The sequence below is a fragment of the Solanum verrucosum genome, unplaced genomic scaffold (genome assembly GCF_900185275.1).
Source record: "Solanum verrucosum unplaced genomic scaffold, falcon-dt-bn FXZP01000261.1, whole genome shotgun sequence".
In the NCBI taxonomy this organism is placed as follows: domain Eukaryota; kingdom Viridiplantae; phylum Streptophyta; class Magnoliopsida; order Solanales; family Solanaceae; genus Solanum; species Solanum verrucosum.
In genome coordinates, this window is record NW_026019969.1 from 244679 (window position 1) to 268019 (window position 23341).

The window sequence follows — 23341 nt, forward strand, 5'->3', positions numbered from 1 at the left end:
TTAATAAATTACCCATTTTCGGGATTTATCGAAAAAAAATAAAAATTTAAAAAAATTGTTGAAATTGTTGAATTTAAGGTTACAATATTTATTTGTGAATTTTTGACATTAATTTTATATTTTTTTTTCATATTTTTCCTCTTTTTTATTAGTCAATTACTCAATTTCGGGATTTACCGAAAAAAAATAAAAATTAAAAAAAATTGTTGAAAACGGGTCGGGTAGTTTATTTAAAAGGGGGGGTATATCTAGACCTTTTCGAATAGTTTAGGGGTATATTTGACTCTTTTCCAATGTCACGTGGTAATGTAAAAATGACGTGACAATTCCATTTGGCGTTTAACACCCATAAGGGCATATCTAGACGAAAAGTTAGACGGCGAGGGCACGAGTGAGCCAAACTTTAAACGAGGGGTATATCTAGATCTTTTCGAATAATTTAGGGGCATATTTGACTCTTTTCCCTTTTATTAATAATATACTATAGTAAATTAAACTAACTTCTTTAAACTTTGAAAAGAAAATGAGAAACTAACCTTTTGAATGAGATGAGAATTTCCTTGAGTAAAACATTAATAAGCAAAATGAGATACACTGTACACTGTGAGAATTTTCAAATAACTCATAAAGGGGAAAATGTCTTTTTTTTTTAATAAAAAAAGGGAATATTTAGCACAACAATGACTGAAAAAGTTGAATAAATTTTGACAAGTTTCTCTCCAACACTGAAAATTTCAGTTTTTAATAAGCATAGTTCATTTGCCCGATTAAGCAGTTTGATCTGATAGGTGCACTAATTATTACCGTTACGTTAACTATACGGGATATAATTATTGTGTTGTGTACTTGTACACCATCAATAACACAGGTCTTGTCTCAAGTCTCTAGTCGAGGTCGGGTGTTGGGTCTTGATAAATTACATTTTTTCATATCAATATGATGAAAAAATACGTTTAAAAATGTTAGTCAAAGTTCGTATAGTTTGACTCTAAAATAGGAAACCATGACAAATAAAAGTGGATGGAGGAAGTATTAAATAGTACTCTCTCTATCTCAATTTATGTGACATTTTTCGTTTTTCGAGAGTCAAACAGTTTAAGTTTGATCGAAAATTTGCTCATTCAGTCATTGATTTTTTTGGAATAATTTGTAAATTACATAAAAAGTATTATAAGTCACAAAAATTAATAATTCAAAATATTTCAAAGTTATATAAAAAATTTATGATCAAAGATAGACTTGTTTGAATTTTGAAATCTGAAAAGTGTCACATAAATTGAGACGGAAGAAGTAATTAGCATTGGATTTACCCGTGTTTTGTCCTATCTCAAAACTACATCGTTTTTTTTTATCTGTTACTTTAAATTTTTTTAAAAAATTATTTGAAAATTATTTATCATTTTAAGAAATTACAAAGAATGTTTTAGTTGTAACCTTTATCACTTCAAAAAAGATCCATACAGTCATAAATTACTTATTTTTTTAAAAATAGATTAAAGGTAATAGTCCAATACTTACTTTTTATGCATGATTAATAAATATTGATAAGTTGTAAAATAAAGTGATACAATGCGTGCTGGGATTAAAAAGTATAAAAAAATTTATCTATGAACAGAAAGTGGAAGTGCACGAGTTTGTTTGAGGAGGGATGGGTAATAATCACTGATACATATGAGAGAAGAAGAAATAATATTATTCATAAATTACATGATTGGAAAAAGAATCAAATCACAGTTGCTTGAAATAGGAGGTATGTACATACATGAAAGCAAGTGTACAATTACTTCAATATAATGACTTAAGAACCAACTGCAAAAGGCTGATAAGGCTAGGTAGATAGCTATTGTTTCTGAGGTCGGCCAAAGCAGAGACAAATTCATAAACATAAATACAAGTAAAGTTATCGATCGAGTTTATTCTTAAGTTCATAAAGAAAACACAAGCACAAATCTTCTTGTGGTTCATCTAGGAAAATGACCGCAGACTGGCACTACTTTGACTTGAAGTTCCTTCATCATTTAGCACTTTATTGGAAAACTAAGAAGTGATTGACTGTACAGAGACCTATCTCCAATGCATCGATTAATAAATGAAAAAGGACAAACGTAGTTGTTTTACACAATTCAAGTAGCTCTTATATCATAATACTCTGAAAAACTATATGAGCTCTAAGGCAGTATATTGATCACAATAATCAAACTACTTTCACTGCTAGTAATATAAGTAAATGCAACAAACTATCAACCACAACTACACAAAGGCCAAGATATATATATATAAATATGGTCCCAGCAAAATCTATAAAATGAAAGATTTTTTGTATTATAATGGAATAGTCTAGTTTTGTGGCTTCAATTGTGGCTTAAGATTTATAGTGTTTTATCATAGTTTTGTGCTCTTTTAACCGAAGACCTTTTGAGGAATAGATTATAATGCCCAAAGTAAAGACACCCTGCACATACCGAGAATCACTTCAAATGATACATTCAAGAGTTCAAAAAAAAAAACTTACATTGAACCACTGTTGAACTATGTCTTGAAAGTGTTAAAACACTTTAGCCTGTTTTACCTCTTCTCAAATCTAACTCGAACAACGGAAAAAAATTGTGTAGGACATCCCAAGAGCTTAGAATCAATAAGTTTAAAGGAATGATATTGCTACTTATACGGAAGTACATCAATTATAGGTTTATTGTATTGATTAAACTAACTAATAGTGTATATGCAATCACTTACGGTGCTGACTTGTTTTTATTAAAAATCAACGGCAACATCGAAGACAAATTTGAGGCGAAACAGAGAAGCAAAGAGCATCTCAAATTTCTGAATTCAACAAAGGCGCGATTCTTATAGTCCAACCGGTAACCCTATAGATCTAAAATAGAAGAATCAAATTGGGTCTTGATTTTCATTAAAATTTATGAAAGATGGAGATAAATTTCAAAACCACAACCCAAAAATATAACCAAAAAGCAGAAAAAGATAACAAAAAACTGCACATTTCTTAATAACACAATATAATCATTTACCTATACAACAACACACATGTAGGAAAATCAGACAGAAAAACTTAATTTTTTTGCTTTGCAAAATAAAGAAGAAGATAGACAGAGCATAAACTCTCATAGAATGTTCTAAATGCAAATCAGTTTGGCAGCATTGCTACGTGTCTCTTCCAAAGCAGTATTAAGACACATATGCAGCCTTTATTGATGAGTTTCGTAGCGTAAATGACCAAAAGACCCTTATTCTTTTATAAAGATGTCAAAAATCAGTCATCTTGCTGTCTCTTCTATATAAGTAAGTAAAAGTAAAGTAAAGTAAAGTATAAGTAAAAGAAATAATTTAAATTAATTTGACGTTTTTCTTAATAAATTATTTATTAGGAGTTTATTTTAAAAAAATAATTTTATTAATTATACTTTAAAAATATAAATATGACTATTAATAATCTTATATAGTTATTTAATGATATATATATAATATTAAAAAATAATTTGTTTTGAATATAAAAGCTAAATAATAAAATTTTATTAAATTATTTAACTATATTAAATTTAAACATTTTAATATGTAGAGAATAAAAATGGAAATATATAGAAACTCAATAAAGTTATCATTGTATAGGTGTCAATTGTAAAATTAAATGGATCCCACTATACTCAATGATAGAAGACATAATATGTAATTTAGTAGAAAAGTGTAGGATTTTTTCTAAAGATGTTAAGAAGGTCAAAATAATAAGGCTCATAGTACAATTTTTTCTATGCAATACTTATCACTTTGAGAAGTTGGAATGACAAATATCCCCACTTGCCAATTGAATGACCAATAAGCAGCCTTTGAAACTCTCTCTTCTAATATATAAAAAATATATATAAATATATATTAGTTGAAATTTAGTAATATTTTTCTTTCTTGCTCTCTCGTTTACTGCATCAACCTTAAATTACAAATACAATAGATATTTTTTTTTTGGGCAAATTACAGAAATCACATACTTTTAAGGCAAAATTATAATTTATCCCTTAAAAGTTTATAATTACAGAAATCCCTCATTTTCGCGTATCAGATTAGTGTATCAACGCTTATATTATTGTATCTCGCGCATCAAATTAATGTATCAGCGCTTATATTATTGTATCTCGCGCATCAGATTAATGTATCAGCGCTTATATTATTGTATCTCGCGCATGTATCAACACTTATATAGCTCTGATACATTAATCTGATGCGCGAGATATAATAATATAAGCGCTGATACACTAATTTGATGCGCAAAAATAAGGAATTTTGGAGATTTATAAAACTTATAGGGGATAATGGTAATAAGTAAACTAAAAGGTGAGATTTCTCTAATTTTTCCTTTATTCACAACATAAGACTTTTCATCCTTCTTATTTACTCAACACGAGAATCAAAACATCCTTTATACACCCCATTTCTTCCACAACTAAATGTCATGAAAGTGAATTAATTTAAAGTATTTGTAGTGAGATGTTTAATAGGAGATTAAAAATTAACACGTCATAGTGATTACATAAATTATAAATAATAATAATACAATTTATGTCCATTAATATTTTATACACCTTAATATTTTCATTTTAAAATACAAATCAACACTAAGAGGGTATTTGGATTGACTTAAAAATTAGTCAAACCTACTTTCAAGTCAGTTTTTGACTTCTGAAAATGTTTGACAAATATAAAAATAACTTAAAATAAGTAAAATGATTTAAAAATAAGTTATGAAGTGTTTGGCAAGGTTAGAAACAACTTAAAATAAGTTTAAAATGACTTAAAACACAAAAGTAGGTCTCCCTTTACTCTTTATGTTTTGACTTAAAAATCATTTATATTTGACTTTTTATTTTTCATTTAAAAGCTACTCCCTCCGTCCCTTTTTAGTTGTCCACTTTAGAAATGGCACACAGATTAAGGCAACAATGATTAGCACAGTGAAGTTACAATTTTACTCTTATGACAACTTTTCACTTCAAAATTACAACCACTTATTTGAATTCAAGTGAAATAAATTGAAGGGAAACAACATACACTTTTACAATTTTCAAGAAGTGTAAATAAGGGTATAATAGGAAAAAATTTGTTGTCCTTTCTTGATTTGTCAAAATAGACAACTAAATAAGGACATCTAAAAAAGGAAATATGGACAAGTAAATAGGGACGGAGGGAGTACTTTTGTAAAGTCAATCCAAACGGACTCTAACTCTATAAAATTAATGATGACCGGTTAAAAGATGAAGATATAACTTTTGATAACAGGTGCGACCATTTTCACTGTTTTTGACTGATCAATCAGTAAAATTATTCAAAAGTACTCTCACAATACTCATGGGTTGTGTTACAAGTCGAACAATATTGCGTCTATAATATGACACTCGTTTATGTTGTATTTAAATAAATAAATATTCAAAAGTACTCTCACAAGGACTAATCTATGATTGAGTGACCACCGGATCTCTTCCCTTCGGTACACCACTATCAAGCCTTGATAATAAAAATGAATCATAGTCTGATCGATCATAATTCACTCATCTTTTAACTCTATTTTAAAAAAAGTTAACTGCTATCGCAAAATGACGATAAAGAATAATTGCATAAATGTTTGATTTGTGGATGTTGGTTGGTGTGTTAGAACAAAATTTGCATTAGGTATAAATGGCAGAACAGAGAAGCACGAGTAGGTAGCAGGGCGGGCGGGTGTTGTTGGTGGCAAAAGACTTAGATATGTCAGTGCAACCCACTCTTGTTGGTTTAATTTCCTATTTCCAATAGTCACTAATTCCCTTTGACCAATTGAATTAATATCTCACCTCAAACTCCTCTCTTTTTTTTTTGCATTGAAAATATATCCCCCACTCCCTGTCCCTGTCACTAGAAGGCCGAAATTTACACTCTATCATTCCACTTTTGACTATATATACTGATTTGCTTAGTTGCCACATCACTAGTATATTATTCATTCTTCTAATTTTATAAACTAAATCTTTAATTTTGAAGTAAGTGATAAATTAAGGTGACACTATTTTAAAATGACCGTACGCAAGTATCATTATTAGAGTATGTTAGAAAAATATCCATATAAAAGATTAAGTTATTAGTAATGGATAAAAGTTCTCATTTTGAAGGGAGCTAATAAACTATAGAATGACAGCAAATCATATAGGAGTAGTAATATTTTACGAACCATCCCAAACCTTTTAATTTAATTGTGTGTGTGAGTAATTAATCATAATTATCTTAATATTATATCGCTCTTGTGAATTCTTAATGTGATTGTTTGTAGTTGTTGCTAAATTAATACTTTACTATACTTTTAACATGGTGTTATTAATATTATTTAATTTGAGTCAAGTCAGTAATTTTTCAAGCTATTAATATGAGATTAATTTTATTCTTACACTAAATAATATGACGTAGAAATGTATCTTTATTTTTCTTCGTGATTTTCGTTAAGTAGGTAAATGTTGTTAGAAAAAAGGGTTCATTTTGACACACGGTAAATGATTAGTGCATTTTTCGACATTATAAATTTCGATGGATTCATTAATTACTCACTTTTGTTCATTTATCATTAATTTACTCCTAGACCCTAGTTATATGAGTATTGACTAATCTTGACTTAATTTGCAGATTTTAAAATTCCTCTTGTTTAAATATTCTTTTGAAGGATTACGTATTTTTTTATTTATTCTTTTCGTAAAGAAGCATTTTTCAACTAGCAAATAGAAATTAAGATACTAGTTGCATCGCTATATTTTACTTTCTATAGTATTTAAGTCAATTTATGCATACTTCACTAAAAAGAAAATTCCATTTATTTTTAACAATATTGATGTAGCTAGAATGAAAGACGTTATTTTTATGTAAAATAAAAGAGATAGTGAAGTAAAAATGATTTGAAATAAACATCCCTATCTAAAAATATTTACATAAATAGACATAAAATAAAATGAAAAAGGGTGGGACTTGATGAGGGAAAAAGAGGCAATACTCATTCCCCAAAACAATAAAGCCACCCAAGATGATCAGACCGTGTCTTCTGGGGGAGCAGCCAAATACATGCACACGCACACTCTCTTCTGTTTGTCCTTGCTCTCTTTATCATCAAGAACACTCCAGTAAAATTAATTTTATATTATTTGGCCTCGGTTGATTTGAGATATTAATTAATGTTATAAAATTTTGAATCTAGGTTTATTTTATTTAGTTATTTAATACTAAAGGTATTAAGATAAAAGAAAAAAGCTATCTTAATTTGTTAAAATTGATGAATAAGATGAAATATATTTTTAATTTTAAAGGTAAAGTAAAATGAAACGGAGAAAGAATACGTGAGTTGATTCTCCTTCTCTTCCTCTTCTCCCTAAGCTCGTTATGTCACTTACTCTCTACGTGAATTCCGGGTCCAATTTTTTCGTAACGCTTCTCAACAACTCCTCCCTATACCACCAATTATAATTACTCGAACTCTAAACAATCATATTTGCACTAATCACAATTAATATGATGTTGTTTGTGTAAGTTTATCTACGTTTATTATGAATATTTAAGTGTTTTTATAAGTCAAACTCAGTTTAAAGTCATAAATTGATCACTTGTAATTATTCATGTTTTTTAACTTACGTATAAATTAATTTCAATATTTAGGAATACTATGTACAATCAACTAATCAAATATATTTTTATATTAATTATGATAAGTGAAAAAAAAATACTTATGTAGCAATGTAAGCACAAGAAAAGAAAAACTAATTATGTCGACAATGGACATGCAAAAAGGAGAGGAGGGGAGGTAAAAAGCCATTTTACAACATATTGTTTATAGAGATTTGATGAAAGCTCTCCCCAGCCATCCAAAAAATTAAAGAGACAAAGGTGAGAGAAAGCAGGGGAGATGTGGGCCCCATGCTCCCACCGCCCATACGCACGCTGTCTGTCTCACCAAAAACCGAACTCATCATCCATCCAACTACACACCCCTTTCACCGGTTCATCACCCCCATCCCACCCCCTCTACCTAACCTTAACCCAATTACTACTACAAAACACAAAAGTATCAAATTCCTCCAACTCATTCTCTCTAGCTACACCTATTTCTCTCTTCTCTCTTTCTTCATTTTCCCCAAACCCTCACCAAAAGAGAAAGGAAAGAAGATCAACAAACAAAGGATTGTAGTATGGTTGATTCACTTATTTCTCCTGAATCCTTTTTGGTTTCTCACTTCATTACTTTCCCTTTCCAACTCTTTTTTGGTGAAGGTTAGAACTAATTCCATCAATTTCATAGCTAGAAAGTAAATTCAAATACAAGGTTAGATGGATCAATTAGCAGCTCATGGCCGTCCTCTTCCACCTCCTTTTCACACAAGAGATCTTCAGTTGCAGAATAACAATCCTCACCTCCACGGCCAGTTCCATCACATACAACAACAGCAACAGCAGAAAACTGAAGACGAACAACAAAGCGGACACAGAAATCAGAAACGAGATCGTGACGATAACTTCAGTTTAAATCCTGATCAATCCGGTTCGATGGATAGCAAAGGAAACACTATTGGAGGAGGAGGAGGAGATGGCGGTGGAGAAGTCAGTAGAAGACCAAGAGGAAGACCAGCTGGTTCAAAAAACAAACCAAAACCACCAATCATTATCACTCGTGATAGCGCTAACGCTTTGAGATCTCATGTTATGGAAATCGCTAGTGGTTGTGATATACAAGAAAGTATCTCAAACTTCGCCACCAGAAGACAACGCGGTGTTTGCATATTAAGTGGGAGCGGAACTGTTACAAACGTTACAATTAGGTAATATTTAATTTTTTCTTTTTTTTTTAATTTGCATCAAATTCAGTACTGTGTGTGATATGTATTCTTACTTTAATTTTTTAACTGACAGACAACCCGCGTCTCCGGGTGCGGTGGTAACTCTACATGGAAGATTTGAAATCTTATCTCTTTCCGGTTCATACTTACCACCGCCAGCTCCGCCAGCCGCATCAGGGCTGACGATATACTTGGCCGGAGGACAAGGCCAAGTAATTGGCGGTAGCGTTGTCGGGCCGTTGAGTGCTTCAGGGCCGGTGGTGATAATGGCGGCTTCGTTTGGGAATGCAGCATATGAAAGGCTTCCACTTGAGGACGAAGAATCACCGGTGGGGCAGCAAGGAAATGGAGGAAATTTACCAACAAGTAGTGGTATAGTAAGTACTAATCAAGGTGCAGCAGCACAACAAATTATGGGTACTGATCCAAATGCTAATTTACTACAAGGATTGCCTCAAAATCTACTAAATTCATGTCAATTACCACCAACTGAGGCTTATTGGGGAGCAGGAGGTCGTCCTCCTTATTGATTAAAATTAAAATAATAATTGGGAATTGACTTCAAAACTAGCTGTCCTCTTTTCTTCTTTTTTTTCTCTTTAATTTGCATTTTGTTAATCTTGGAACATGATTTCCAAATTCCAAAACTACAACTTCTTTCCTATTAACCATCTTTACTTCTTCTACTTCTTTTAAGTGTTAGTCTGGCTTGTGAGGTTGCGTACACATCATCCTTTTCTGACTCAACTTTGTAAGGTTATACTGAATATGTTGTTATCGTTGCTACTTATTAGTCATTTAGTGAAGGATGTGAGATTTCAAGTATCATTTGTGGTTTTCTTTTTCTTCTTTATTTTATGTGAATGGTAGCATAAAAAAATGTTAACAAAAGAGGGCATGAGTTTTTCCTCAAGTTGTCTTGGATAATTATCAATCTTTCGCTTGCTGCAGAAGCAAAAAGCCTCTCCATAGTTCAGGTTCGATGTTTCTTTAAATCATTATATATATTCTTTCATTTTAATTTATCTATCTTACTAATAATTTCTTTTAAAATTCATTTAGATATATTAAATGACATATATTTTGATACATTCATGTACCTTTAGTACTGTAAGATCATAAAATCAGACAAATAAATTAAAACGTTATTGAGTATATCCTGTTTCATATTTTTCTTGTCCGGGGGAGCTAGAAGTGATGATAGTTATGGATGAATTAACTTTATGGAGCATGAGAATTGAGAGTACAAATGATTTAAATAGAAGAAAGAAAAGGTAAGAAAATGCAGGAGAGGTATGGGGTTTGAATGATTGGTTTTTTCGAGTGAATACTATATATTTAGGGTTAATACTATGAAGTGAACATTAGGTAGTGGGGTTTACACGTGCACTTCTCTGAACTTAGCTCCTTTTCGAGGCAACTAATGCTTTCACTTCCATACTAAGGTACTCCCACAGGTACCACCAACAACTTCTGCTCTTTTACCTCAACTAGTACTCCCCTTCATGCCTCCATACCCCATTCATTATTTTCTATTTTCGTGAGCGAGCTTTTGAGGTTTGAGTTAACTTCGTAATTTATATATTTATTGTGATTTTAGAGTTAGACTCATTTGAAGTTGAATATTATGTTGTGTTTTTGCGTTCTTTGAGTTGAGAAATTTTTGGGAACAGCTTGTAAGATGTACGTATGTATTCTATTCGCTGCATACCTCACTTGTAAAACTACATTAAAAAATATTATAGTTATATTTAATTTAATATTTAGTTCATATTATATTATTCCCGCTTTAGTTAGTACATGAATGCGTTGAGGTATTGAGTTCTCATATCAACTATGAGATGGTAAGGTTAGTTTTATAAGGTCTTGGACAATCTTCGGTTTATATATATATGTTTGACTCAAAATATTGGAATTACTCTCCACATTTTGGAGCTAAGACTATATAGTGTGTGAAATTAGACTACATATAAGATATTAGATAGTTTTAATGGTGTGAAGTCTTATGGTGAAAATCCTAGGCTTGACTCAAAACGAATAATATTCCAGTATATGTGTAAAAGATTGTATCTTTAAATTATTTTAGTCCAATAACTATATTTCAATTTCAGTCATTTACTCTTAAGCTTGTGATGAAGATATTAATTAACTTGAGAGTGAATATGTTTGAGTCATCCAATAGAAGTAACATAAAGTGATGGGCTTAAACTTAAGTGTACATGCATATATGGTTCACTGCATTCAGTCTCATAAATCCTTCATCTCCTCATCTGTATACAACGGTTAACATAAATACACCTACGGCTAGTGTGAATTTTAACATGTTGATTTCAGTTTTAAAGTTGTATGCAGTGATATATATATATGGGTTGTTCAAGTGATAATTATGCATCCTCCATCTCCAACTCTAAGGTTGTGGGTTCGAGAATATAATCTGCATTGAAAGAACAAGTGATCATGGCATTCATCACAGTTACTATATATAGGCATGAAAATTCACTTATTTGTTGCACACAAGTCTCTTCTAGTGCATCTTTGGGAAGGAGCTTATCAATATCGAAACATATACTCCCTCTGTCCATTTTTAATTGTCATGTTGCGCTTTTCGAGAGTCAGTTTGACTATTTTTCAATGTTAAATTAGATTACATTAAATCGATATTTTTTTAAACAAAAAAATAGATATTCAAATACTATACGAAAAGTACTATATATTGCATTTTTATGCATATCAATATGATTAAAAATACATCATAAAATGTTAATCAAAATTCTTATTGTTTGATTCTAAAAAAGGAAATCATGACAATTAAAAGTGGACGGAGAGAGTACTATTCAAGTAACTAATTAAAGCATATTTAATTATCCTGTGGCAAAAGTAAAAGGTTGGAATATTTCGAGCGACAAAAACACATTTTTTTCATACGGCAGAAAAAGTGCTATTAAAACTCGAGATATTCTGAAAATGATCTTTTTAAGTTGAAAATGTTCATTCTTTTTGCAAAGTAAGGAGGCTAGGCAACATGCCAACATGTTCCAAAAGATTAAGAGAAGGGGGATAAAATTAGCACTTACAAGTTGATTCATCCATTTATTTATCTCAATCCGTTTTAGCCAATCTATATCAGTCAATTTAAAAATTAGGTTAATATACCGTCCAAATTTATCCATAAAAAATCTTCTCAAAATATTTTTCTTTATGCTTTTTTGATATATGATTGTAGCTATAGCCTACTATAAAGAACAAAAATAGTCTTATTAGGTACTAAAATATAGAAATTAAAAATTAGTAAGACTATTGTGCGTAACTACTATGACCCACTTTTTTTTTGTTTCTATTTTAGGTCAATTTATTTATTAATTCGGCTCATTTGACTTGTCTAAATTCAGCTCTACCCCCCATTGGACATCCCTAATTATAACCAGTGTTTGGAGCTGAGTGTGAGGTATAGACAACCAGACCTTTTTTGTTTTTATTAAGAGTACCATCTCTGAATTTGAATTATTAAAACTATTTAATTTTCAACATCTCAGTGTGCATAATTTATTTATTTGTCAACATAATTAATAAACAATTCAAATTAAAAAATAATGAAATATTAGAAAAATAATTAAATTTATTATTTTATTAAAAAAATGAAACATTTATGTTTGTTAGTGATGGTCTAGACGGTGCAGGCATGCGAATTTTTGGCTTCACCATTTCATACCTAGATCGGGACATTCTTTTATCTCGGTATTTTCACCTCTAAACCTAGCTCAAAGGGAATAACATTGTCCAAGTCTTATAAGACGGCCCCATAGATCCCTTTTCACCGATGTGGGAGCTTCTTCCCTTCGGTAGTTTGATAATAATGGCGATGATTGTAATGACAGTGATGGTGGATGGTGATGAATATTATCCACACACAAATAACACTTAATGATACCAAAATTTTGTTAATAATTTAACTATTTTTTTATAAAACCATTTGCCCAGTAATCCTAGAATGATGAGGGATTAGGCATAGAGCCTTACCTCGTTTATTAATATTCAAAAGATACAAAAGGAGAGTAGAGAGGAGTGCCTTGCCTCCATAAGGAACAACAAAAAACGAACTTTTACAAGCTGACCGCTAATTATCTTCCTGAGAAGTTGGTGTTCATTATAAAATAGATTTCCTGTTCAATCGAAATTGCATGTTTGGCAAGAGCATCCACAACAATAATTTTATTACTTGATCCAACGTAATCACCACTAGTCCCACACCTATGTGATTTCTGAGTGTTGCATGTTACCCACTCTGCTATTGAAATATGCATGAACTCTCTCTTCCTCTAAGCAATTATCAAGAGACACAAAAGAGGTGTATCAGAAAAAGCTTTGTGAATATTGAAACACCTATAGTAGTTTTATCAATCAGAAATTATGAATGACGAACATAAAAATTTCCTTAGTTATATTATAATTACAGGCTCACAAATTACAACATTTTGAAGCTTAAGCAACCACTTTAGGGATGATTCCTATCCCCAGAACCTAATGAAAAATGAAAGAATGTAAGATAGCATATATTATAGGCTACTACATACTAGAAACTATCTAATGTTGATACTTTTCACCTAGAGGGACTTTGCTAGATGCACCCCCTCGATACAAAATTGTGAGCGGTTTCTTTTCTGGAACTGGTTCATGTACATTAGGCATGTGCATTTCAAGAATTAGGTGTTGGCAGTGAAACCAATAAGGTAACTATAACTCTATCCTCAAGCGTCGCATTTCGGCTTGGAAAGTCAGACTTGAAGTCAGAGTTCGACGTGCAAGAGACCTTATGTCATCTCGAGAGCAATCACGGGAGATACGAATTAGCTCCCATAGGGCTCCCCCACTGATCATGTCTTTTGCATTTACCTCTGAGGATAAGAAGAGAACAGGTGAAACTTAAAAGTATAGTTTGAGGAGAAATGCAATGAATGTATCCTAAAACTTTTCGGTAGGATATAGGATCGCTTACCATGTTGTGCCAAATGACAGAGAGCCAGTTCAACATGACGCCTGATCATTGAGGCTTCATTATTGGAATTTTGAACAATCCATGTAAGTGCACCATCTTCTATCAGAGAAGAACGCCCAGCTTTCTGACCTGTAGTAGAAGATAAACCTTAAGAATCATGGTAATCTGATAAACATGATTGACATGTATGGCATTTACCTTGAGCTGAAGCTCTGGACTCGCACTTTGCAAAATTTGCAATTCCCCGTGCAACTTGAGACAGAACGTCTGGATGTCTACATCTCACCATCCCTAACAGTGCCTTGATTCCACCTTCAGACCTCAGCCTTGTCTGTAGTTTATCTGGAATAGAAACATATACCACAATCAAGATTCAAGGGCTAAAATCAATTGATGTTAGGAGTGGGAATTAGATAGAATTTGATAGAGCTACTCCGACAATTCCCAGAAAAGCTGATGGGTGGTGGGGGCAGGCAGAGGAGCTACTCCTACAAAAAAGTAAATGAGCTTACCGTTACCACATAAATTAGCAATGGCTCCGGCCACCATGCGTAATGTTTGAGGATCCTCAGCATCAGCTGCTGTCACCGCCAACAGCGCAATCCCACCTTGAGTCATTATAAGTTCCTGGTTGGCTTCTGAAAAGACAGAAAATAATCCTCAGAAGATAGTACTTATTAGGAGACAAAGGGCCTCAACAAGGACGTAAAATAAACAGAATGAGAAAAAGAGAGCTATAGATTGAGAATCACCACTCATTGCAAGATTTGCAATTGCACCAGCTGCTATTCTGCGAATGGTTTCATCCACTGAATTACTAAGAAGCATCAGCAATGAATTAAGACCACCAGCTTCAACTATCTTTTCCTGATTCACTTCTGCAGGTTAAATTTGAAGCAGGATTTAAAATGTATCAGACCATTTATCACAAACAGTACTTCACCACCACGCTTTTTCTCCAATAAGTCGCATAAAGTGGCAAGTGAAAAATATGCTGTCCCCAGATTTCTCTTTCTGTACTTGGGAAGATTGGGTGGAGAATAGATTACCTTCAGCTGCTAGATTAGCTACGACTTTCACCGCATGAATCCGCACAGTATCATCTTCAGACTCCAGCAGCGACAAAATCTTATGTAATCCAACTGTAATGCCCATGAAGCAGAGATGAGAAAATTGTGTTCAGTTATTTTGCAAATTAAAAAGGACATACTCTGAAGAATATATTGGGACCTTGTTCGTGAAGATTGGTGATTGAAGATCTCTCTCCATTAGTCGCATCTTTGCAATGCAGATTTCTAAGAGGAGACAAGGAATCTAGGCCTGGAAGTCCAGTGCCATTTCTGCTTCTATCCAGATAGCTTGTTCTCTGTGAACAGAGGCAATTAAAGTGAAATTGATTGGAACATTTATCAAAGTACAGAGAGGAAAGAGAAAAAGAGAGATGCAAAGGTTTGTCAGAAGCGTATCCATCAAACCATAGAACTTGTCAATCGCGCGCGGCAAACAGAACAAGATGCTAGCAGTAAGTAGAACAAAAGGCAAAGATGTAAGCAAGCTCATAGGCAAATTAAAGACCGTACTTGACCAGCTTCCATAGTTAGCTGAGAAAATTGACTACGTAAGACAATAACTTCTTCTTCCAGTCTCTTCTTCTGACGAATCTCTTCTTCCAGCATGCTTTGGAGGTTTAGAATATCAGAATTTCCACCTGCTGACTACAGTGCACATTGATCAGTCATATTCATTAGCTCAATCCCAAATTCCATTGAACTCAAGAAATTCTATTTGAAAAAGGAATAATCAATGAAGAGCATACCCCTGGTTTTGTTAACATGTGCAGTTGATCTTTGAGTTTGTATATTTCTTCTTCTGCTGCCTTTCTTGTTTGCATTTCGTTTTGAAGCAACATCTTAAGTTCAGAAACTTCCTGCACAAGAAGCAATTTAAGCATCTGAAAAGAAATAAAGAATCAACAAGCCGTATGTTGTTCTCTCTGCAGAAGTAAAACCCAATTTATGCCTTGAAATACATGTGTACAAACTACAAAGAGAGACTTATAGAGGACTACTGAAGCCAAGGTTCTATTATGATATCAGGCAGCATCCACAATGAACTTGAAGACTCATTAGAAACACGAAAAAGAGATCTCCAACAACAACAAAGCCTCAATCCTAAGCTAGTAGGAGTCGGCAATATGAACCCTCAGTCTCACTATCCAATTCGCTCTCATTTAGACCAGTAAATAAGGTTCTTCAGTTCTAGAAGTTCTTATATTTTACTGATATATAAAATTATGAACCTCAATATTTACCCAGTACACTGCCCAGTCTCTCTCTCTCTTTCACCCCCTCCCTCCCTCTGTTTTTACCTGGTGGACATAAGTCTAGCTTTAAAGCTGTCACCATGGAGATAAAAGGCATATAACATGCTACTTGTTTTGACGAAAGAGTTGAATACGTGTTCCAAGTATTTCCTTTTTAAGAAACTGACTCATTACAAAGTACAACCTTAATACTTGAGCTGTTTCAACGATAGAATTAGATGCTAGTTGTTTCAATTATAGTATTTCCTTTAACAGAAACCACTCTTTCTGAAGGTGTACTCAATACTTGCTACAAGAGAAGTTAAGGATAGTCATCCTCAACAACAAAACAACAGCAGTATTAATAATTAAGATGATGCTGATAAAAATAGGACAAAAGCAGGATTACAACCTCGGTGATAGATGTCCCATCAGTTCTGGCGTTGTTTGTGCGCTTTTGTTGATTAAGGCTCCACTTCTCCTCCAGCTTCTTGATTGAGTCCATATATTCCATCTGACATTTCATTTTCTCCTCCTGCAAGTAAAGCAGAAGTGTTATTCCACAATAGTTGAAACATAATTCCAGTAGGTACAACATTGAATCTTTGTCAAATTCCATCAACATATAACTCATTTCTTATTCTGTTGTGGTTAGTACTATGAAAGTAATACTTCTCTTGTGGATGGATATGTATCATGCCAGTAATACTTCACCTGTCCAATTAAATCATCTTCACTTATTCGGCATCTCACGCCTTATTAGTTTCAGTTATAGATTTTTCGAAATCAGCTCCGCCAAAGTGAGTTTTACATAGTGTTGCCGGTCGCAAGCACGGATAAAGAGGGTTACGGTAGCCAAGCTACCAACCAAAAAGTAGTTAAATTATGATGATATAGCTTACCCAAACTAGTTTGTAATTGAGGGATAGTCGATTGTTATATACTTTCCGAAATTGGCAGACAAAGTTGTTGAGATACGTTTAAGAAAGCAAAAATATTTTTATCTGAGTGCAACTAACTGGTAAATAGCCCTGATAAATTTACATGTACTAGAACAGGAGTATTTTAACTTTAACTATTGGTAGCAAGCAACACTAGGGACTTATAATCAAACTAAGACAGTAAAGTGGTGCATTCACCAATATGTGGTTCTTGATCTGAATCAACTCTCAGTCTAATTAGTAATTAGAGCAAAAGACTCTCAAAGTCAAGAGATATAAGTAACATAACTACCTTCAGGGCTTCAGCATAGTTCCTTTCAGCTTCTATGACATGATTTTGTGCTTCTAATCTAATTCGTTCAACCTCAGTCTCAAAAGCTTTCTGTTGTCTTTCATTTTCAGCAATAAGTTTGTCTACTTGCACCTCCAGCCTTTTTGATAAACTTTTGTAATCAAATTCTTCCTTAATCTTCAACATGTTTTCCACCTTCATAGCCTGCACAAAGGGATAAAACTATCTTGGCACATGTACGCAGTAGTACAACCTATCCACATAAAACACTCCAAATGGAGAACTTACTCTCTGTCCAAACAATATGGTACTTGCTGTTTCTGCTCTATGTCTAGGTGATGGCCCAACGGTAATAACTAATGAAGTTCTCGATGTTCCTGCAAAATCACAGGAAGTAAACCAACATGATTGGAATTTCATTAAGAACTAAGATATTGACTCCTAACTCCTTTTTATTGGTTGTGGATAAGTAAGAAAGAATAATGCCTCCTAGCTCTTGAAACAGTTAAAAGAGTATATCTCAATTAAATGTTAGTGTTCATGGGAAAGAAAAAGTCAAGCCAGAATCTTCACAACTCTGGAAACTGGTACAGCCCATTCGTACATGCAGTACACTCGGTTGATATCTGTTGATATCAGATACCACATAACTTTACCATGTATAAACAGAGACCCAAGAAGAAGAAAAATATAAGCCCACCTCCAAATGAATCCTTAAGCAACCTCGTAAGCTTCGAATCTCGGACAGGTACATGAGCACTATTTTCTGCCAAGGCATTTATGCACTTCCCTAGGGCACTTAATGAAAGATTGATGGACTTCGCTTCCTCTAACATGTGTCCTTCGCTTCCTACAGGAGATCGAGGAGAGGATATGAAGTCAGTTTACAAATCAAAAGGCCAAGTTACGTGCAATAACCAGAAGACTTGCTACAACAACATGCCTCCCGCAATAAAAACCTGTTCATCTTTTCCTTTTTGGCAGTAAAGGTTCCTTTCATTTCTCCCATTCTTATATTTCTCTGTTATACAAAAATGCATATTTTCTTCTGTTCTATTACAACAATATTTCGCTGCACATTTTTCTTCTGTTTAGCCATATACTCCTACAGACTGGCCACTGGCACACTGCAATGCCTACAATTAGATCAAGACTATCTCGATGTTGATTTAACCAACTACGAGTATTGGATCTTCTTTGAGTAATGCTATTTCCTTAACCTTTCATAAATATCAGATAAGCTATACCAATTTTTCACCCACACAGAGGAGTGTAAAAATAAGGATAAAAAAAAAAATACATTAAAAGCACATACGCAGAAACATTCTTAAATTAGGAATCCCAGTTGACTGTTGAGTATACCTGACTTGTTTACACGCTCAGAACCAGCAAGGTCTACAAGAACTAGTTTGCCTTTTCTCAACATAGGCGGCTTATAATTGGTTGTCAAGTGAGACGAGTGATCTGTTTCAGCAGAAAAATCAGCTTCCCTTCCAGGAACTGACCTCTTAATTTGTACCTACAACACATTAAAAACACAAATTACAAATGAAACATGCTTATAATGATTTTTTTTTATACAGATTTATAGTTTTTTTGAGGACTGTATTGACAAACCATGCAATTAACTGGAAAGATGAAATATAGAATTCCTGATTTACCAAGAGAATAGCATGACTTCGGGAAGATTCAGTATTCAGCTTTGTGTTAGCGGCATATCTATGAGCCTCTCCGACCCGTAGCAGTTCAAGAAAACTTTGCTGGTCCCGGACCTCCACTACAGTTGCCCCTGGTAAAGACACATCACCAGTTTTTTGGTCTTCAACTATTGGGATGTTGTCATTAGCAGGATTTAGGAGGTCCTGAATTGTTTCCATATAAAGCTGCACGCAAACCACGATATTTAGATAAAACTTGGCAAATCATTTGGTTGCAAAGTGATTGTGGTCAAGAGAGGAAACTTCTCCGAGCTAGCTAAAGATGCACAATGACATGTATTTACTGATAGGTTTAAGAAGCACAGTCCAACCTGTAAGTACGAGACTGAAACTGAGTCGGTCTCCAAGCAAATATTTGCTAATATGTCTTCCATTGAACGAACCATGATACCACGAGCAGAGACATCTTCATCACCTAATCGTCCAAGGGTGTAAGTCTTTCCTGTCCCGGTCTGACCATAAGCCATCACTGTTCCATTGTAACCATCCAAGACACTCTAATAAAATGGGCAAAAAGATAAAGAGTGTTTATAAAACATTATCTCCAAAAGATATAGCATAGGAATACCATAAAATTTACATTCAAGGTGTCCTTAACGATTCCATCCAACCGTTTGTAGGTAACAAATAATTTTAATTATATCAATGAATACATCAATACTTGCTCCGCGTATTTCTGACATGTATGAATTTTCACATCTTTCATAAAAGAATCTAAGAAAGATAACATGTATTGATCACCACAATCATCATCAATGTCATAAAATTAAATAATATGTTGCATTTCATGGTGATGAATATACCCTACAATGGTGAAGAATAGCTGCAGAAACAAGAAGTTATTGTGTTAAGTCCACCTAATGCCTTATAGTTTAGGATCAAAACACAGTTTGTCAAAGATGGAATAAATGGATACTGAAAGTCTGAAACAGTCAAATAGTGTCTTCTAATCTGGGTCCCCATAGAGCTATCTATCACCTCTTTAATGGGAAATGAATCATTCCCTCAGACCTCCATTAGTTAAGAACTTCTTGTCAAAATAACAACATATCATCCACAACTATCCCCTATGGAAAAAGATTTATGTTGGGCTAGTTATTTTGCATCAATGGTTTCTTCCCTAGGTGTAAGAAGTCCCAAATTGATCAAGGTAACTAAACAATACAAAATAAAGCAACAAACCTCAACAACAGGTTTTGCAACAACTTCGTAAACACGCTTTTGGGATGCAAACTCGGTGAACACCTCATCAAACTCGTATGTATCTGAATCCCAATTGTTTTTCCTAAGTTTCAACCTTTTGAGCTGGCAGGAAAAATAAGTAAAATTGCATCATACTCAAGTTATTCCCAAAAAGAGCTTCTCATGAGAATGGAAAAGGTAAAAATTGACAACCTCCGGCTGCAGCTCTACACAATCAGCAAAATCTGCATCTGCTGCCAATTCCTCGGCATTTCGAGGACGTAATCTGACAGCAACTCGAACTCTTCCATACACTATTTAGACCAATCACAAGAAATAGTTAATATTCACATATATCGAAGCCAGTGATCAACAAAGAATTTGAGCTGTGCAGCTTGAGGCAGCAGAAAGGATTACTTAAACATAAACGCTCTTAGCAACAAGAAAAATCACTAAAAAGCACTATATATGCCAATATCTTGATGTCATATCATTCAAAAGAATAACCCAGATCTGTATACTTGTTTATTATGTAAAATATGTCTGACTGATTTCAAATTTCAACCAAAACAAACCTTATTTTCTTTTTCTTTTTATTATGGATGATTAATTTATTAGAGAAACATTCCAAGAAGTATGCAAACCATACACAATTGAGAATACAAAGACCAATGTTTTTCTCTGTGTTAGTTAACCAGATCTAATAAATAAGAATGAAGGGAATAATAAATTATGTTCCGTTTACACCCGTACTTCCTATATCCAATACTTCCAATCCTCACCCTACTTAAAATTTATGAACCTATTCCTAATTTACTTGATCAGAAAAAGAAATGAACTTGTTTTTCATCCAAGAAGAAATCAACTTCTTCCTTAACTGGAAGATCATGCCCCAATTGGTCTAATTACAAATTATTTACAACCCTCTTAACATGCACAGTCGTTAACCCCCAAGCCTACACTCAACTGCCCGCTAGTTGATAATATTTTATTTTTAAAATAAGACATGTTTTACCACACATTATGATTACGTTTCATTAACTATGGTCTATGCCTATCAACTATACCTCGTGTCCTCTGAATACATTTACTAAAAAAGTTGTTAGATGATAAAGGGAAAACACTCGAAAATTTTAAGAAATAATTCATGTTGGAGGAGGTTCCCTACCCATTCCCCATTTTAAGTTGACTCTATGGTTACACTAATTAACATCACTTCTGTTCAAACTCTTAGCATCAAAGCCAAAATCATATGCAAAACGAAGCCCGGTATTTAAGTGGAGAAGGGTAGAGGGGCGGGCCCATTATCCATCGAGTTTAGAAGGCTGTGAATTGTCCAAAGGGCGGGTCACAAACTTATTTCTCCATTATAAAAAAAAAGCCATAATCATTGGAGTTCCTAATTTAACCCGTAAAGTACGAGCTAATCTACCACACTATACATTCCTAGGCATATCTAGTGAAATATAGAAACACAAATCTAAGAAAACTTAGATAATGATTAGGCGCACAGGAAAGTTTGGAGGCTTGAAGTACCTGTTTACCTAATTGGTAATATTTTAAAAGAAAAAAAAAAGTTCACACTAGCGATATTGTCCGCTTTGGGCCTAGGCCCCACCACTTTAAAATGTGTCATTACTTCTTATCTTAAGAAGGGTGCCACATACACCCCTTCTTATAGATTCAACATCCTCGCTCGCCTTACCTTGATTTGCCTAAACACGGTTGAACGCTGGCCCACATCGACAAGGTTGACACAAGAGTGGTAAACTCAGTTGAATGCCGCCCACATCGACAAGGTTGACACAAGAGTGTTTTGATACCATTTGTAACGGCCCAACTCCAACTCATTAGTGATATTGTCTGTTCTGAGTCTAGGCCCACATGACTTTAAAACGTGTCATTAGTGTGTAAGGCATGTTTACTTATATACCCAACATCTCATTTGTGTTTTGCCGATGTGGAACTTTTTACCTTAAGCTGGAGTGTCACAGGTATCAACTAACAAACACAGTAATAACATCACATTGTCCAATTAATACAAACCTAAACAACTAAAGAAGTAAAGAACACAATCTCTAGCACATTAATAGCAAAATTAACTCCATAGATTCCAAAACTCAAAATTCCAATTAGAAACATAATCTCGATCCTCAACCAGCTAGCTACTTCAATGATGCCAACTCGTTTCTAAATTAGACAGAAACTTAGCCTCACATCAAAACCATAATTACTTGAGCTTCTTTTAACCCCTAGAGTACGAGTTAACCATACTATACATTCCTATGCATATATAATAAAAAAATCATACATAAATATGTGCACACTAGACATTGATTAAGTGGATGTAAGAGTTTGTAAGGCTTGAAGCACCTACCTACCTTACCTAATTAGCAATATTTCGAAAATTAAACAAAATGTCACATCCAAAATTCACAAATACAAACAAAAAATACAATGCAGCATTTAAATCAAGCGCCAATATCAGCTATCAACTAGCAAAATGTATCAGCAACGTCACATCGTCCAATTAACAGTAACCTAAACCACTAAAAAGCACATCGTCTAAAACACACAGAGCAGAATCAATTTAGCAAATTCGACAACTTGAAAACTCAATTAGCTAGAGGAACTCGATCCACAACCAGAAAGCAACAAAGTTGATGAAAACTAACAGAAATTCGAAACTCACCGGCGTCAATAGTACTACTGCGGCGTCCGTTGGAAGAAACCGACGGCGGAAGCTTCGATTTGAATGAAGATGAAGTACGGAGAGCCTGCGCCTTCTGGGTACCGTTTCTGTATCCACCAGAAGCCATCACTCTCTGGAAATGGAGGTGTTTGATTGTAGAGAGAGAAAAACAGGGAAGATGAACAACTTTATGTTAAAACTCTTTTTGGGTTCAAATTGAAGAGAAAATGGAGAGAGAAAGATGGTGTGTGGGTCCACTTGCGGTGTATACTTAAGCCGAGAGTGAAGTGAAGCTGCCGAGACTTAAATATTTTTAAAAAATAAGTAATAAACAAAAAATAAGAAAAAACAGAGACTTGTCGGGGGAACAGT

At 33.7% G+C, this 23341-nt stretch overlaps 3 protein-coding genes across 3 annotated transcripts in view; 1 reads left to right on the forward strand and 2 right to left on the reverse strand.

Annotated features, from left to right (window-relative positions):
* LOC125815425 (uncharacterized) overlaps window positions 1-23341 on the reverse strand; it is a 188330-nt gene that overhangs the window by 91893 nt on the left and 73096 nt on the right. The gene's annotated exons all lie outside the window — the stretch shown is intronic.
* Window positions 8108-9412, forward strand: LOC125815437 (AT-hook motif nuclear-localized protein 22-like). Its single transcript, XM_049494906.1, has 2 exons — window positions 8108-8831; window positions 8923-9412. Exons 1-2 carry the CDS (start codon window positions 8344-8346, stop codon window positions 9377-9379), a joined length of 945 nt encoding a protein of 314 aa, XP_049350863.1. The 5' UTR covers window positions 8108-8343; the 3' UTR covers window positions 9380-9412.
* LOC125815419 (kinesin-like protein KIN-UB) lies at window positions 13273-23178 on the reverse strand. The gene is made up of 19 exons (XM_049494884.1): window positions 22970-23178; window positions 20491-20591; window positions 20278-20400; window positions 19407-19592; window positions 19039-19260; window positions 18740-18896; window positions 18078-18227; window positions 17666-17754; window positions 17378-17581; window positions 16557-16679; window positions 15659-15769; window positions 15423-15557; window positions 15073-15208; window positions 14892-14984; window positions 14595-14720; window positions 14355-14480; window positions 14041-14184; window positions 13843-13971; window positions 13273-13741 (listed from the first exon to the last, which is right to left on the reverse strand). Exons 1-19 carry the CDS (start codon window positions 23094-23096, stop codon window positions 13581-13583), a joined length of 2643 nt encoding a protein of 880 aa, XP_049350841.1. The 5' UTR covers window positions 23097-23178; the 3' UTR covers window positions 13273-13580.